General features: G+C 42.5%; 1 protein-coding gene across 31 annotated transcripts in view; it reads left to right on the forward strand.

Moving 5' to 3' along the window:
• HNRNPA3 (heterogeneous nuclear ribonucleoprotein A3) overlaps nucleotides 1-13674 on the forward strand; it is a 127753-nt gene that overhangs the window by 107859 nt on the left and 6220 nt on the right. For 5 of the 31 annotated variants that reach the window (XM_074829198.1, XM_074829200.1, XM_074829201.1 and 2 more), the window contains exons 1-10: nucleotides 2554-2827; nucleotides 5921-6032; nucleotides 6494-6517; nucleotides 10414-10536; nucleotides 10626-10772; nucleotides 10856-11066; nucleotides 11309-11398; nucleotides 11460-11567; nucleotides 11660-11770; nucleotides 12887-13033. In XM_074829198.1, the coding sequence (XP_074685299.1) occupies nucleotides 2604-2827; nucleotides 5921-6032; nucleotides 6494-6517; nucleotides 10414-10536; nucleotides 10626-10772; nucleotides 10856-11066; nucleotides 11309-11398; nucleotides 11460-11567; nucleotides 11660-11770; nucleotides 12887-13033 (1297 nt within the window). In that variant the 5' untranslated portion in view covers nucleotides 2554-2603. Of the gene's footprint in view, nucleotides 1-1763; nucleotides 1932-2140; nucleotides 2293-2381; nucleotides 2828-5839; nucleotides 6033-6493; nucleotides 6518-10413; nucleotides 10537-10625; nucleotides 10773-10855; nucleotides 11067-11308; nucleotides 11399-11459; nucleotides 11568-11659; nucleotides 11771-12886; nucleotides 13034-13674 lie in introns of those variants that run through there. The other 26 variants (XM_074829205.1, XM_074829204.1, XM_074829207.1 and 23 more) reach the window with 23 other exon arrangements.

Consider the following 13674-nt stretch of genomic DNA (forward strand, 5'->3'; position numbering starts at 1 on the left):
AAGACCTCAAACTTGTGGATAATTTTCATCAACTGCATATCTTTGTGAAATGTGCATCTCCCTCATTTTCTGGCTTGTCTTTTATGTCAGTGCAGTAAGCACAATACTATAAAATTATTACATTCTGTACAATTGATTACACATAGGGGAGGACAATCATGAACTGAAACTGTAGAATTCAAATGTGATCTGCCTATGGCTATGCAACCAAATGAGACTGCAAGACAATCAGCCTCCATGAGTGATGCTTAACTGTGAAATGAATGACAATCAAACTAACAAAGAAAGGCACGGTATTCTTCAAATTCGGTGAGGCAGCTCCCGTGTAAACTACAAGAACCTTTGAAACTGAGAAACATATTTAGCCAGTACTGTTGCCTGTCTCAGTATTCGCACCCTGTGGGTAACAGGGGCAAGAGAACAAGCAACATAAACGACGCATATATAAATTATTTTATTTGAAACAAAAAGTTAAATCCTGTGGTTTACTTCGCTGGGAGAAGGAAGATGAGAAATTGTTGGTTTTGGCCTCAGTGCAAAGGATATCTGGAGGCTGCTGAGATTTCCAGTGAGTTTTACTTTCTAGGAAGTCACCTACCTCCTCACAGAGATCAAAATATAGGAATAATCTAAAAACTTCTTTCAACTTCTGTACACAATAGTAGCCAGAACATTTCTAAACCTATTGGGAATTTCTCTACATGTTAGGAAAATTCTCTTTAGTTAAGAGAAATCAAACAGATTTTGACTTTTTTGCATAAATGAAAGATGCTAATCTGAAACTCAAAGATTACTTTTTTTTTTTTTTTTTTTTTTTTTTTTTTTTTTTAGTAACTGCAGTGTAAAAATATAAAGAAATGAAATTAGCAGCTCATACTAAACTTCCAGTGATTCACAACCCTTTCAGTCAAGCATTTCATATGCGGGGTACCCACCTACAAACCTTTCAGTAAAACCACGTCAACTGGTTTACTCCTTTACATAGCATAAAGATATTTTTAGGAGGTGCCAATACCTCCTGCCTAGGTTAGGTCATCATACTGAAATAGCTACTGGTACTGTGAGAGGATGGAAACAACCAAGCCTGTAGAAACTTTAAGGGTAAGTTTTTATAATGCTGTTTTTCCTGATGTCATTTTCCAGATAAGGAAAAATTTGTTATGTGCTTAACTATGCTTTATTCTATACAAAATTCTTGCAGAAGACCCTCTTTTTTTTTTTTTTTTTTTTAAACTCTGTTAATTTATGATGACAAACACCATTACAAGATACAGGCAACGCCTCTGCTTAAGAAGATACGAAGAAGTTTGTAAAACTTACTGCTCGGATTCGTTTTGGTATTCAACCAGAAATACACTAACCTACCCTCACTTTCAAAGGGTGAGTGCTGAACAGTCTCTGGAGAGCAAATCTTTTCGTTGCCTCTTTGCAGCGTCTCCAGGATAAAAACAATACGTGGAGACAAATAACTTCTTTTAGAAGGTCCTGGGGCGCCTCAGGCATACCCTGATACTTCTGCAGAAGTCGCTCTGTAAACGTCACATTCCCTCCTTTCCTTTCCTACAAAGTATTACAACCCATCCGACCAACAATCTCCCTCCCTCCCGGGCAGCGTTTCGGTGGCTCCCCCGCCCCCCAGCAGCCCCCAGGGCCGCAGGCAGACGAGACACCGCCCTGCGAGCGGCGGGCTGCGCTCGCGGCCCTGGGCCGGCGCTCGGCAGGCAGCGGGGGCGGGCAGCCGCGGCGGGGGGAGGCCGCAAGCCCGCCGGGCGGCCTTACGTGAGGCCGAGAGGCGGTGCCGGCCTGCGCGCGCCAGTCACGGCTGCGCGCTGGCGCCACCACCCCCACAGCGGGCGGCGGTTCGTGCGCTAGGCCGGCAGCCGGCGTGGGATCGCGGAGGGCGGGAAGGCGCCGAGCTGAACGCTGGCACGGTTATATCTTATCTTCTCTCCCCTCCCCTACCCCACCTTCCCTCTCCGGCTGCACTCGCTCCCGCCCTTGTCCGCTCTCTCGGGGGGGAAGGGGCCGCTCGGCGGAGCGCGGCCCAGGGCTCGCGACGGGCGCGGGGGGGGGGGGGGGGGGGGGGGATGGCGGGATGGCGGGCGGTTAGAAGAAAGCGGTAACGGCCGCTGCGCGCGCGCGGCTGCCAGCCCGGCCCTCCCCTCCCCCTCCCCGGTCGCGCGGTGCCCGAGCCCGCCTTCCCACCACGTGACCCCGCCTCCGCCCTCCCCCTCCTCTTCCTCTCGGCTCCATATTGGTACTGAAGGAGGCGAGTCTGGTCACAAAATGGAGGTAACTGCCCGCCGCGTGGAGGGAGCGGGGCTCGCTAGGCTAAGCTGAGGCGAGGGTGGAAGGGGAAGTGGAGCAGCCGCCCCCCCGCCCCCCGCGGAGGTAGAGCTGCTTTAACCGCCCGCCAGAGCCCCCGGGCGGGAAGGGGGAGCGCTGGGCGCAGCGGGCTGGAAGGCGGGGTGCGAGGGGTGGGGGGCACGTAATGGTGCCCCTCGCGGTTCCCGGGGCCGCCCTGTAGCGGCCGCCGCCTCCATGTTGCGTATCTGCCGCACTCCAGAGCCGTTCTTCCCTGCGACATGGCGCATTAGCCCGCAATGGCGGCCGCTGGCAGGAAGAGGGAGGGTGCGGGAGAGGCTGCGCTTCCGCCCTGCGGCCCCTCGGGCACAGCGACTGTGGCCGCCATTTTGCTGCGATCCAGAGCGTGGGTGGGGGAGGCCTGGCCCTCGGCTTGGGACAGGGCTGTGAGTAGCAGAGTCCCCATCTTATCCTGCGCGATACCGAAGCACTTAAGTGCGTATTCGGGCGAGAGTGGGGAGAAGTGAGTCCCGCATGTGCGTGTGTCATTGTTCTGTCCTCCCTGTGTGGCGTTCCACGTAAGCTACCCGGAGTAGTGCGCTAGGGATATTCTTTTCCCGCTCATTTTCCCGGGAACAGACTTTTAAAGTATTAAGGTCGTTCAGTATTGTACGCTGCTTCTTGCTGAGGAATGCTGGTACACGTTGCAGCATCTCCCTAACTTCCCTCCCCCCGGCCCACCACCCTCTTTTCTGAGTTAGCACGTGTAGGGAGCTTTTGCTGCCCGGGGAGGTGGGGGAAGGCATCGTGCAAAGCTCTCTGCGCTTCTCTTCCCTTTCTCCGCTCCCCCAACCGCACATGCACAAGAGTCACGACATCGGGTGGCATCCTGCCATGATCCTGGTAGGCAACACGAAGAAGCAGTCTTGCACAAACCTTGGTTCAAATTTTCCTCAACTCGAATGAAGTCGAGATCAAATGCAGGCTAGGGCAGTCATCCACACCCTATCTGCAGGGAAATACTGTCATGATATCTCCCCACTGAGTTTCTTTCCTCTCTCCTCAAAACCTAAGTTTTTGCTCAAGTATTTAAAGTATGGTGAGCAAAACTGGTGCAGGTTTTTTGTGTGGTGGTTTGTTTTTTTTTATCTTGACCCCCTTCATTGCAAGATGAAACCTTACAAAATTGAGGATAGAGAAACTAACAGGTCACACTAGTTTCTGTTTCTACATTAAAAGCAGAGAAGAAACTGGATCCCTTAGTAAAACAGCTAAAAATAACTTCCATGTAAGCAATTGTTTTAGCTGCTTCAGGGTTGTTGAATAGTTTGACAACTGGGAGAGATGATGAGTTCAAAGCATTTGAACATACTTCAGTAAAGCTTGGAAACCCATCACATAAGTTATTAAGCTAATATCTTCTTGTTTTTTTCCCAGCAGACATTCCTATTGGCGTTGAGAATAAACTGCCACTTAGAGCTGAAAATCTGTTGTTTTGCTGCTTTAACTCTTAGGTTTGGCACGATACACTGTATGCACGTTAGGTCCAACTCCAGCTATTTACAGGAAAGACCAGTACATCTCCATAGTATTCTGAAGGGACAGGTAAACTGCCATCATGGGAATGTCTGTTTTGCCTGTTACCTTGTTGTCTCCGTAAGACAGTGGCATTATAAGTGCCTTTGAATAATGAGGTATCTTCTGGTGACTTTTTTCTCATCATAACAGATTTATTCTGAGACTGCTTTCAGTTCTGTAGTTAACCTGCAATATACAAGTGTTTCAATGCTAGTTTAACTCAGCTGATGTTCTGAATATTTTTATTTAGAGTTGAATAGAATTTTCTGTTGACGTTAAGTATAGAAAAAGCTAATGTTGACAGCTTTTTAAAACAATTTTCTATGAAGCAAAGTAGGAATGGGGCTGAACAGGGCTGTGTTCCACTTCAGCTGATGGTGTGCTTTAGCAAGGAGACAACTTTTTGACCATCATGGCCTTCAGAAGCCATCATGGCAGAGACCATGTCTGAGAGCTTTATGTTGGCCAGCATGGAGCCTCACTGGGAAGAGCAGCAGGTGACAAAATCAGATAGGGATTGTGTACTTTTCATTACTTAAAGTATTTAAATAGGCTTATCCCTTTCCTTCCTAACTATTACCAAATTTTTATTTTGCCATACAGTTATTTTTTAAAAGCCCTGGAATTCTTAACGTTCTGTTTCATACCTGCCGTGTATGACTTAAGGAATTGAACATCTCAGTATTTTAATACCTCTTAAGTCAAACTGATGTTTGATTTAAAGGATTCGAAGAGAAGGTTTAATGTTGTGTGAAAAGAAACTGAAGATAATACAAACACTTTGATATCACTTCATAAAACCTTTAAAATTGTTAATGCATTAAATCATGGTACTCATGATTTCACAGTTGAGTTTAATTTGAGCTAAATTTTAACATATTAAATAATAATTTCCACTCTAAATAACAGTATATATTGGTCAGTAGTAGAGATCTGCCTGCCTTTCCTTATGCAGTATTTGCAGGAATCAAACTTAAAAACAACCCCCCACAACCCAAACAAACAAAAAACCCACAGAAATACACCCGATTGTGTAGTAAATATCAATGATCTTAATGTGGCACAAATATAGTTTTACGGAAGCATGTTATCTAGTTGACAGTGTTGTATTTTGGCTACTGTAATAAAGTTTCAAGAAACATCCAAAGTAGTGGTGAATTGTAGCCAAAGATACTAATACAATATGATAAGTTAACTTAATGATCTCAGAAAACTTGAAGTAATAAAGGCTAAAGGGAATGGAATTTTTTTGTTTGAATGCTTAGATACGGATTCATTCACTGAGTTTATCTTGTGAAATACTTGATTTTTGTAATGATATGTACATGACTTACCATTTATTGTGAAATTTGGGCATGTAAATGCAGAGTACAGGGTAGTAATCAAATATCTCACTTGGAAGCAAAAGTAATGCAGATGACTAGTGCTACAGATTGCTGAGGATCAACTGTTAAAATTTCTGATGTTGCAAGAGTAGAATCAGTAAAGGATTTGTGCACTGGTGTTAGTGGAAAGTATTTTTTAATACAGAAAACATTTAACACATCCTCTAGTGTTCTAGTTCCAGGCTGCTGGATCACTGATTACAATAGGTTACACATAAGATAATTCTACTAAGTGGTATTTACAAAATGTTAAACGTTTGGGGTTTTAAAATCTACAGAAGTAGAATTTGATTTACGTAATGGGCTCGGGTATCAAAGGGGAATTTGCTTGCCCTGTACAAGTTGTATTCATGATAGTTATGTAAGACAGAAATCAACAATAGGTTGTTTTCTGCAGATTTTAACATTAGTTTGTACCTAGTTATTCCAACAGTTGTTGGAATAGACCTTTATTAGGATAACAGATGTTCCTTCTGCAGCTCTTAATTGTGAGCAAAACAGACTGAGGATTTTTACCCTTTTAAATACTTACATTTTTTTCTACTTTCACCCCTCTCCATTTCCTCCTAAAGCCACACCCTGCGTTGCAGCCAGAGAAGGCCCTGCTTCACAGGAATTGGGGTAAGTACTGACTTATCCAACCTGTTTTCTAGGTTTCCTAGATCTAAAAGAAAGGCTGAGTTAGAGTACCCTTCCAAAATGGCTGCTCTTAAGGAAGAGAGAGATGTGGAAGACTACAAGAGGAAAGGAAGACGATCCTCACAGGTGAGAAGATTGCGTTTTTTATTAAAAAAAGGTAGCTTTAAGGGGAAAAATATTTTTAAAAAAATCAACTTAACCATTCTGTCTGATGTATTAATAGCTTTTCTTCTACCTTCTTCATCCCCATATTAGCAGAGTAACTTTTAAATTGCAGTCTGTTACCATTTTAAGGGGTGGGGTGTTAAGCATAGTGGGGAAATTTTGCTTTTCTAGTTTTCTGTTATAACAAAACTGATTAAATGTATGTTTGTGATTAAAGCAAGGTATAATTATTTTTTTTAAGAAATTCATGCATCCTCAGAGTATCAGCAGGAACGTGATATTCCTTCCTATCTTCAAAATCCTGTTTTTAGTGGGAATGAAGACAGGTTCTTTTTTTTTAATAAAAAATGGTTGCCTAATAGTCACTGCAAATGAAAGCGAGGCTGTACTAAGTAAAAATAACTGTTTTCTTTTGCTTCTAGCAGAAATACCGTAGACTGAATAAGGTGCGTAGTATAGAGAAGATGTTGGGGCTGTTCTGGGAGGATGGGAGCTAGTTACTTTGGGGCAGGGTGTGGAAATGGGAGGGGGGGGAAAAGTCTTGATATCCTTCAGAAAATAAGTTCAATTTTAAGATCAGCAAAGAGGGTATTAAATATGTTTATATAGCTTGTAACTGAGACATTTTCTGATTGCTTATTTTGATTTATTTGCTTTCTAACATTACTTTTCCAGGGTGCCTGAGTATTTTAGCTAGTTCAACTTTTTTGGGAATGATACACGACTGCAATGTGGGAGGGCCTATACACTTGAATTGAGAACAAACCTTGTTGAGTTGCATGTATCTGGTAGCGTATGGTTACTTTGTAGTATATACTTAGTATATATTTTGTAGTATATACTTAGTATATACTAAGTATGATGTGTAAAGTCCTTCTGGAGGAATGTTGCAACTGTCTCACTGCTTTGGACTTTGGGTAGAATGTAACTGGGTTCGCTGGGCTGCCTGCTAGGTCAGCTCTTGCAGCTTACAAAAGTAGCTTGCTCTGGAATGTACTTAAAAGCTATTAAGTTTCTAGAGAAGATGTTTCACAGAGAAGGGTGGTGGGGCCCCGGTTGCCTGTAAGCTTTCCCGTTCCGGGCGGCAGCCTGGGATTGGACTGCCAGCGGGTCAGAGCAGTCTCATTTTACAGCTTTAGCCACAGATAAGTGTAGGTGTGGTGCCAGGCGTTCTGTGGACACTTGCAGGTGTTCGTAGAGGTACGATGCACAGGAGGACTTAAAACGGTGCTTTCAGAGCAATACTGCAACTCCAAAAGGCTGATTATTCAAAATCCCTGCCGTATGAAAGTCAAGTTTATAGCAAACTCAGAGCAAAGGCAGTGTGTGTCTGCAGCAGCGTTGTGGGAAGGTCGGGATTTCTGCAGAGAGGTGCAGTCAGACAGCGCTGTGGGGGGGTGTTAGGTGGGACGTTGGGTTTTGACGGCGAGGAAGGGTGATCGGAGGGAACCGCAGGCTCCCCCGCAGTGCCGGCCTCTCCCTGCCCGCCTCCGGGGCCGCGGACACTCCCATGGCGCCACTGCGGCGCGGGGACACGGCCGGCGGGGCGGGGGCTGCTGCGCGCGCGCCTTCCCGCTCCCCCGTGGCCCCGCCCCCCCGGCTCCATATTGAGGGTGGAGGAGACGAGATCGCTCACAAAATGGAGGCGGTCGGCGCTGCGTAGAGCGTTGGTTTGAGGGAGGAAGTCCCTAGTCGAGGCCGGAAAGAAAGTTTTCCACCACTTCAGAGTCTATTAATATGTTTTTTAAACAGTCTTTTAAACTGCTTAGGGGCAGAAACAAAGCCTCTTGCTGGCTGCAGGCAGGCTGAGCACTCTTAACACTACCACCCCGCCCCCTGCCCCGACTGAGGGAACGCTGCAAAATGGCGTGCTGGCCTGCAGTATCGGCTGAGTGGGAGGGAGCAAGCCTGCCGATCTTGTTGAAGCAGTGTGGTAATTAACACTAGGGAGGAAGGGAGAGATATGTTGTGCAAGGTTTGCTGCCCAGGAGAAGCTGCTGTTATAACTAGCTTGCAGCAGAAGGACTGAGAAACAACATCTTGTGTGACAGAGGACAACACTCTGAAAACCCTAGAGATGCTTAACCCCAGTGAGAACAAAATACATGAAAAAAACAGCTAATACCGTAAGATGATGTTGCCTTTTATTCCTGTGGAGAGTTTCTATAACATAGGTGTGTCCTGAGGATAATTTCTTTCCAATAGAAGAGAGAAGCTGTAGCAGCAAGTGTTTTTCTCCCCTATGAGAATGTCAGTTCATGTGCACAAAATAAAAATAAGCAGAAGAGGACTTCACTTTTCCTTTCAGGAGTGACCTGAAGAGTTCTGTGGTCATTCTTTTAAGGTAAAAGCAGTCTGAGTTGTCAACTGAAAACCCTGTAGCCTTGAGGGGTGTCAGAGCACTGTAAAAAGTCTTGGGGTTTTTTTCCTTATATAAGTTTTTGATTTTGGAGGAGTCTGAACTCTACAGTTTGAATAGTTCATAATAGATTTCCTTTAATATGTGTAGGAGAGTTTGAAACACGTAACGTTCCCAACTTTAACATAACCCTGATAAAAATGAAGTAGTGTCAGTAGATTTCAAAAAAATGGCAACTAGCAACAGAAAACAATATTTCACGTAACCCAAAGCAGTTTCTGTGTGCAGTAGGTTTGTTACCCTGTAAGATTTTAAGTTTGCATATAGTTATAAGGGAGATTTTTTGAATTATACTTCTGTAGTCCAGACCACTTGGAAGATGGTAGAAAAGAAGCTTTGCTTTGTAGTCACAGGACCATTGACTGTCAATCATTTATATAACGTTCCTGTAGTAACAATGTTAGTGCCTTAAATAGAAAGTTGTTACTGAGAATGTTTGGGCTCTTTCTTGCTAAGTTTAGGAGGTGTAAGGGCATCCAGCCAGCTTTTCATAATCTTGGGCATTGTTTCCTGTAGTAGAACCTGAACGTTATAAACCACAGATTTCCTAAAGCAGTATATAATTCAGAAATTCTCTTTTGCCGTGTATTGCTTCACAATATTCATTGCTCTTTAGGATGCTTGTGTTGCACTCAAAGGGATGTACACTTTTCTGACCAACACTAGCACCACCCCCGCCTTTATTTGAACCGTGGTGGAGGTTAAAGCACTTCACCTTCCGGTTTGAAGCAAGACATCTACGTGCAGAAATCTGGCTCTGGTTTTATGTAGTTCAGTTCTCAGGCTAATGCTGCATCTAGTCTAGGTTAACCCACTGCAGCAGAAACAGTGAAGCCTGTTACGCATTCATACTGCAGAATTGAAGTCATATGCAGCATAGCTAGCCGGCAGCATAACTAGCCAGCACCTTGTTGTGGAGTGTTTTACATGCACAAAAGTATCAGCTTGCTAAATAAGATCTTAATCTGGTTGCTTTTTATAAGGCTTCTCTGTCATGAGAATGGGAGAAAGTTGTAAAATAATGTTTCATAAACTCCTGTCAAACATACAGGGATATTCCCTCCCTATCTAAAAAACGTGCAATACTGAAAGAGAGCAGAAACACTAATGCACTTTGTAAGACCACTGTAATCATGCTATAGAAAACTGGGCTCTGAAAACAGCACATTTTAAAATGTGGCTGGTCATATATAGGTGATACTGTCAAGAGCTTCAATTAACTTGTTTGTTTTACGGTGCTTGTTAAGGTACCAGCCTTATTCCAGTAGTTGTATCTGCTACTGGTCGTTGATCAGTCATTATTCAAGACATTTTTTTTATCTGTAAGTTCATGTTGATTCACATTTGAGAGGTATTTCCCATAACACTGAAAACCACATATATACTTCTACCTTCTTGCTTGCATGCATTCAACTTACAAAATTATCCAAGTACAAAATTCACAATTTCAAGTAATTAAGAATTGATATTTTCTTCAAAATGCATTAAAATAACCTTTCAAAGTGGGTATCCCAAAAGACTAGACACTCAGTTTGGGTGATAACTCCTTTTCTCTTGTACACTGTATTTGAACTTCCCTTTATCTAGCAGTGCTTCGCTGCTAATCCCTACAGAGCAATATGTAACTCGAATAGACATCAAATGAATGCACTTCTAGGGGGTCAGGAGCAACCAAATTATTTAGTATATTGAAATCTCTTTACTGTTTGCATTTGAGCACTCTTTAAGTTGTTAGTGTTTTAATTTAAATCACACCTCATTAAGTGTTTACTATGCTGCTGTCTAAACCCATTAGAAGTCATTGTTTTTACGTAAATGTATTCCACCTATTTGTCATAATGTGAACAGATAATTTTTAGTAATTCTGTGAAATTTTAACTGTAGCTTGTATTCAAAATAAGTTTTTGATTTTTGTTTTTGTAGGGTCATGAGCCAAAAGAGCCAGAGCAGTTGAGAAAGCTGTTCATTGGAGGTCTGAGCTTTGAAACAACAGACGATAGCTTGAGAGAACACTTTGAAAAATGGGGCACGCTCACGGACTGCGTGGTAAAGTGTCAAATATTAGTTTGTGATTTGAAAGAATATAGGTACTTAATCTAGTACAGAAATGCAGAGTACGCCCTGTGTTTTTGCAGGTGATGAGAGACCCTCAAACAAAACGTTCCAGAGGCTTCGGCTTTGTGACTTACTCTTGTGTGGAGGAGGTGGATGCTGCCATGAGTGCTCGACCACATAAGGTTGATGGACGCGTGGTTGAACCAAAGAGAGCTGTTTCGAGGGAGGTAAGTTAGTGTTTCAGTTAACCTTATTTCCTAATCTTTACCTAATAATTTAAAACACTGACTGGCATTTTTTGGCATTACAGGATTCTGTAAAGCCTGGGGCACATCTCACAGTAAAGAAAATATTTGTTGGTGGAATTAAAGAAGATACAGAAGAATATAATTTAAGGGAGTACTTCGAAAAATATGGCAAGATTGAAACCATAGAAGTCATGGAAGACAGGCAAAGCGGAAAGAAAAGAGGATTTGCTTTTGTAACTTTTGATGATCATGATACAGTTGATAAAATTGTTGGTATGTAACTCCTTACTGAGAAATGACTTACAGGATAGAAGTGTAACAAGATTTCAGAACAGCAGTGTGTGGAATGTAAAGTGTTGGTATAATCAACTGCTTTCCTATTGTAAGAGATAGGGTAGATTTAATGTTCCTTTTAAAAATGTGGTCATGCCTTAACAGTAGCTTCCTATGAGAGTTACAGCATACTGATTTCAATGATTTGATTTTTCTAACTCCTATTTCACAATTTTCTCTAGTTCAGAAATATCATACTATAAATGGACATAACTGCGAAGTGAAAAAAGCACTCTCAAAACAAGAGATGCAGACTGCTAGCTCTCAGAGAGGTGAGTTTGGAGTTGTGCATGGTTATTTTATGTAACTGGCTTTCAATTAATGTAATTTAAGTAAAATATTTTGTAGGTCGTGGGGGTGGCTCAGGCAACTTCATGGGTCGTGGAAACTTTGGAGGCGGTGGAGGGAACTTTGGCCGAGGAGGAAACTTTGGTGGAAGAGGTAAATGACTGGAATGTTTATATAGAATGTGATTCTTTTTTTTTTTTTATTTCCTGTGTTGGTTGGCTTAAACACTTAACACGTGTGTTCAGGAAAATATTCTCATCTGTTTTGTGTTCCAGGAGGCTATGGGGGTGGTGGTGGCGGTGGTGGGAGCAGAGGAAGCTTTGGGGGTGGTGACGGATACAATGGATTTGGTGATGGTAAGTGTACTGTTCACTTCCCCCCCCCACCCCCCCCCCCATTAAAACCAGCTGTAAGTCTTGCCTTTACCTTGGAAGTGAAGTCTACTTTGGTGATAATGTTTTCTACATTGTAGAGCTGTGACGAGTTAAAGGTTTTTTGTTTTCCCCACAAAATGATGGGTGGAAAAAACATACTGCTCTCTCTATTTACCATTTAAATAACCTCATGTCATGAGGTCATGCAGCAGCTGTTCATGATGATTGAAAACTAAATGAAGATTCTGGTGTCAGTTGAGAGGACTAAAACTGAATAAAGCAGTGACCAGCTGACATACCAGAAATCTTTTCAATCAGCTCTAAGACTTTTTGTGGCTCAGTAGTATCTTTTTCATGGTGAAGTTTGGATGAGTATCCAGACTGCATCTGAAGAGAACTGTGGAGATTACCAAATGGCTGGGGAAGTAGCCTTTGGGGGGAGGGGGGAAATAAATGAGGGAGGTAGCATGTAGCTACGTACATTGTGATTCTTTAACCAGATATATGTAGTGGTGTTGAGTTCCTTGGAATTATTTCCCAGTTTGGAACTATTCCATCAAAATGTTGGGAGACCAGATCAGCATCTGGAATACTAAGTCTTTTGGATATGCTTAATCACGTAATGATTAGAAAAAAAGAATGTCCAATAGCTTAGACACACATGTAAATAAAGCTGTACATCTAGATAAAAACTGTAAACCAGAATTCTTTTGAGGGCTTTGCCTACTTCAGTTAGTTCAGTTCAGAGGAATAAAGAGGATGAGACACGGTACTGACAAAGCCATTTGTGTGAAGAGGCAGTTTTACATGTAATGGATGGTGGTGCTGGTAGCAGTGTGTCTGTATTTCCTGTGAGCCATAATGAACTTAAGTATCATGTTTCAAGGGTATACATAAACTAATGGGATTTTTTTTGTTCAGATTAAATAGTTTAGATAAATGTTGCAACTACAATGAATACAATACATGGCAAACATTGTGGGATGGTTCTACTATGTGTTTTTGTTGGTGGGTGTTTTCTTTTTGTTTTGTTAAATAGACCTTTCCTTACCAATGTTTAGCTTTGGTGTATTTAGTTTGACTACTCTTTATTCAAAGGTGGCAACTATGGAGGTGGTCCTGGCTATGGCAGCAGAGGAGGTTATGGTGGTGGCGGAGGACCAGGATATGGAAACCCAGGTGGTGGATATGGAGGTGGTGGAGGAGGATATGATGGCTACAATGAAGGAGGAAATTTTGGTGGTGGTAAGATGACAGCTTTAATTGGACGTCCATGTTTAGGCAGGTCTGAGTTGTACAATGCCTGAAGTATGATACTACATAAAATGAGTTGCATAATTAGGTCTGAATGTAGAATGGAAAGTTCTTTTTCCATCTGGATCAGCTTTTATACGTTATACAACATTGTTTTGCCTGGAACTTATTTTTCAAAAAGCAGCAGCTATAAATCTCTGGTGGTAGAGTGGGAGAATTTTGAAGCTTTTGACCATTTGCAGTATGCTGTTGCCATCAGATACCAGTTCACATCATGTAGATCTCCTCCTTTGTGAGGACTATAAATCTAAGTTTTGCTCCAAATTTGGGAAGTTAAGCTGCAAAATCTGCTGCATACTTTATTATACCCTCTGATGTGTATATGCAGTGTGCCTGTTACAGTTCTATCACTTTTTGGAGTAAATAGATTGTATGTAGTTTACATTATTGTCATACATGCAAAACGGTGGGCAGTGGAAGAATGCCAGTGAAACTCATGTGCTTCTCTGAGTTTGGAGGCCTTAAATTTGGCTGATCATGTTCAAATTGCCTACTCAAATCTATAAATTTTCTAATGTCATGTGATGTTTTCACCTTCAATGAAATAGCAGTTTCTAATCCTCAGAATGCTA

Source organism: Strix aluco, chromosome 6 (assembly GCF_031877795.1).
Source record: "Strix aluco isolate bStrAlu1 chromosome 6, bStrAlu1.hap1, whole genome shotgun sequence".
In the NCBI taxonomy this organism is placed as follows: Eukaryota; Metazoa; Chordata; class Aves; order Strigiformes; family Strigidae; genus Strix; species Strix aluco.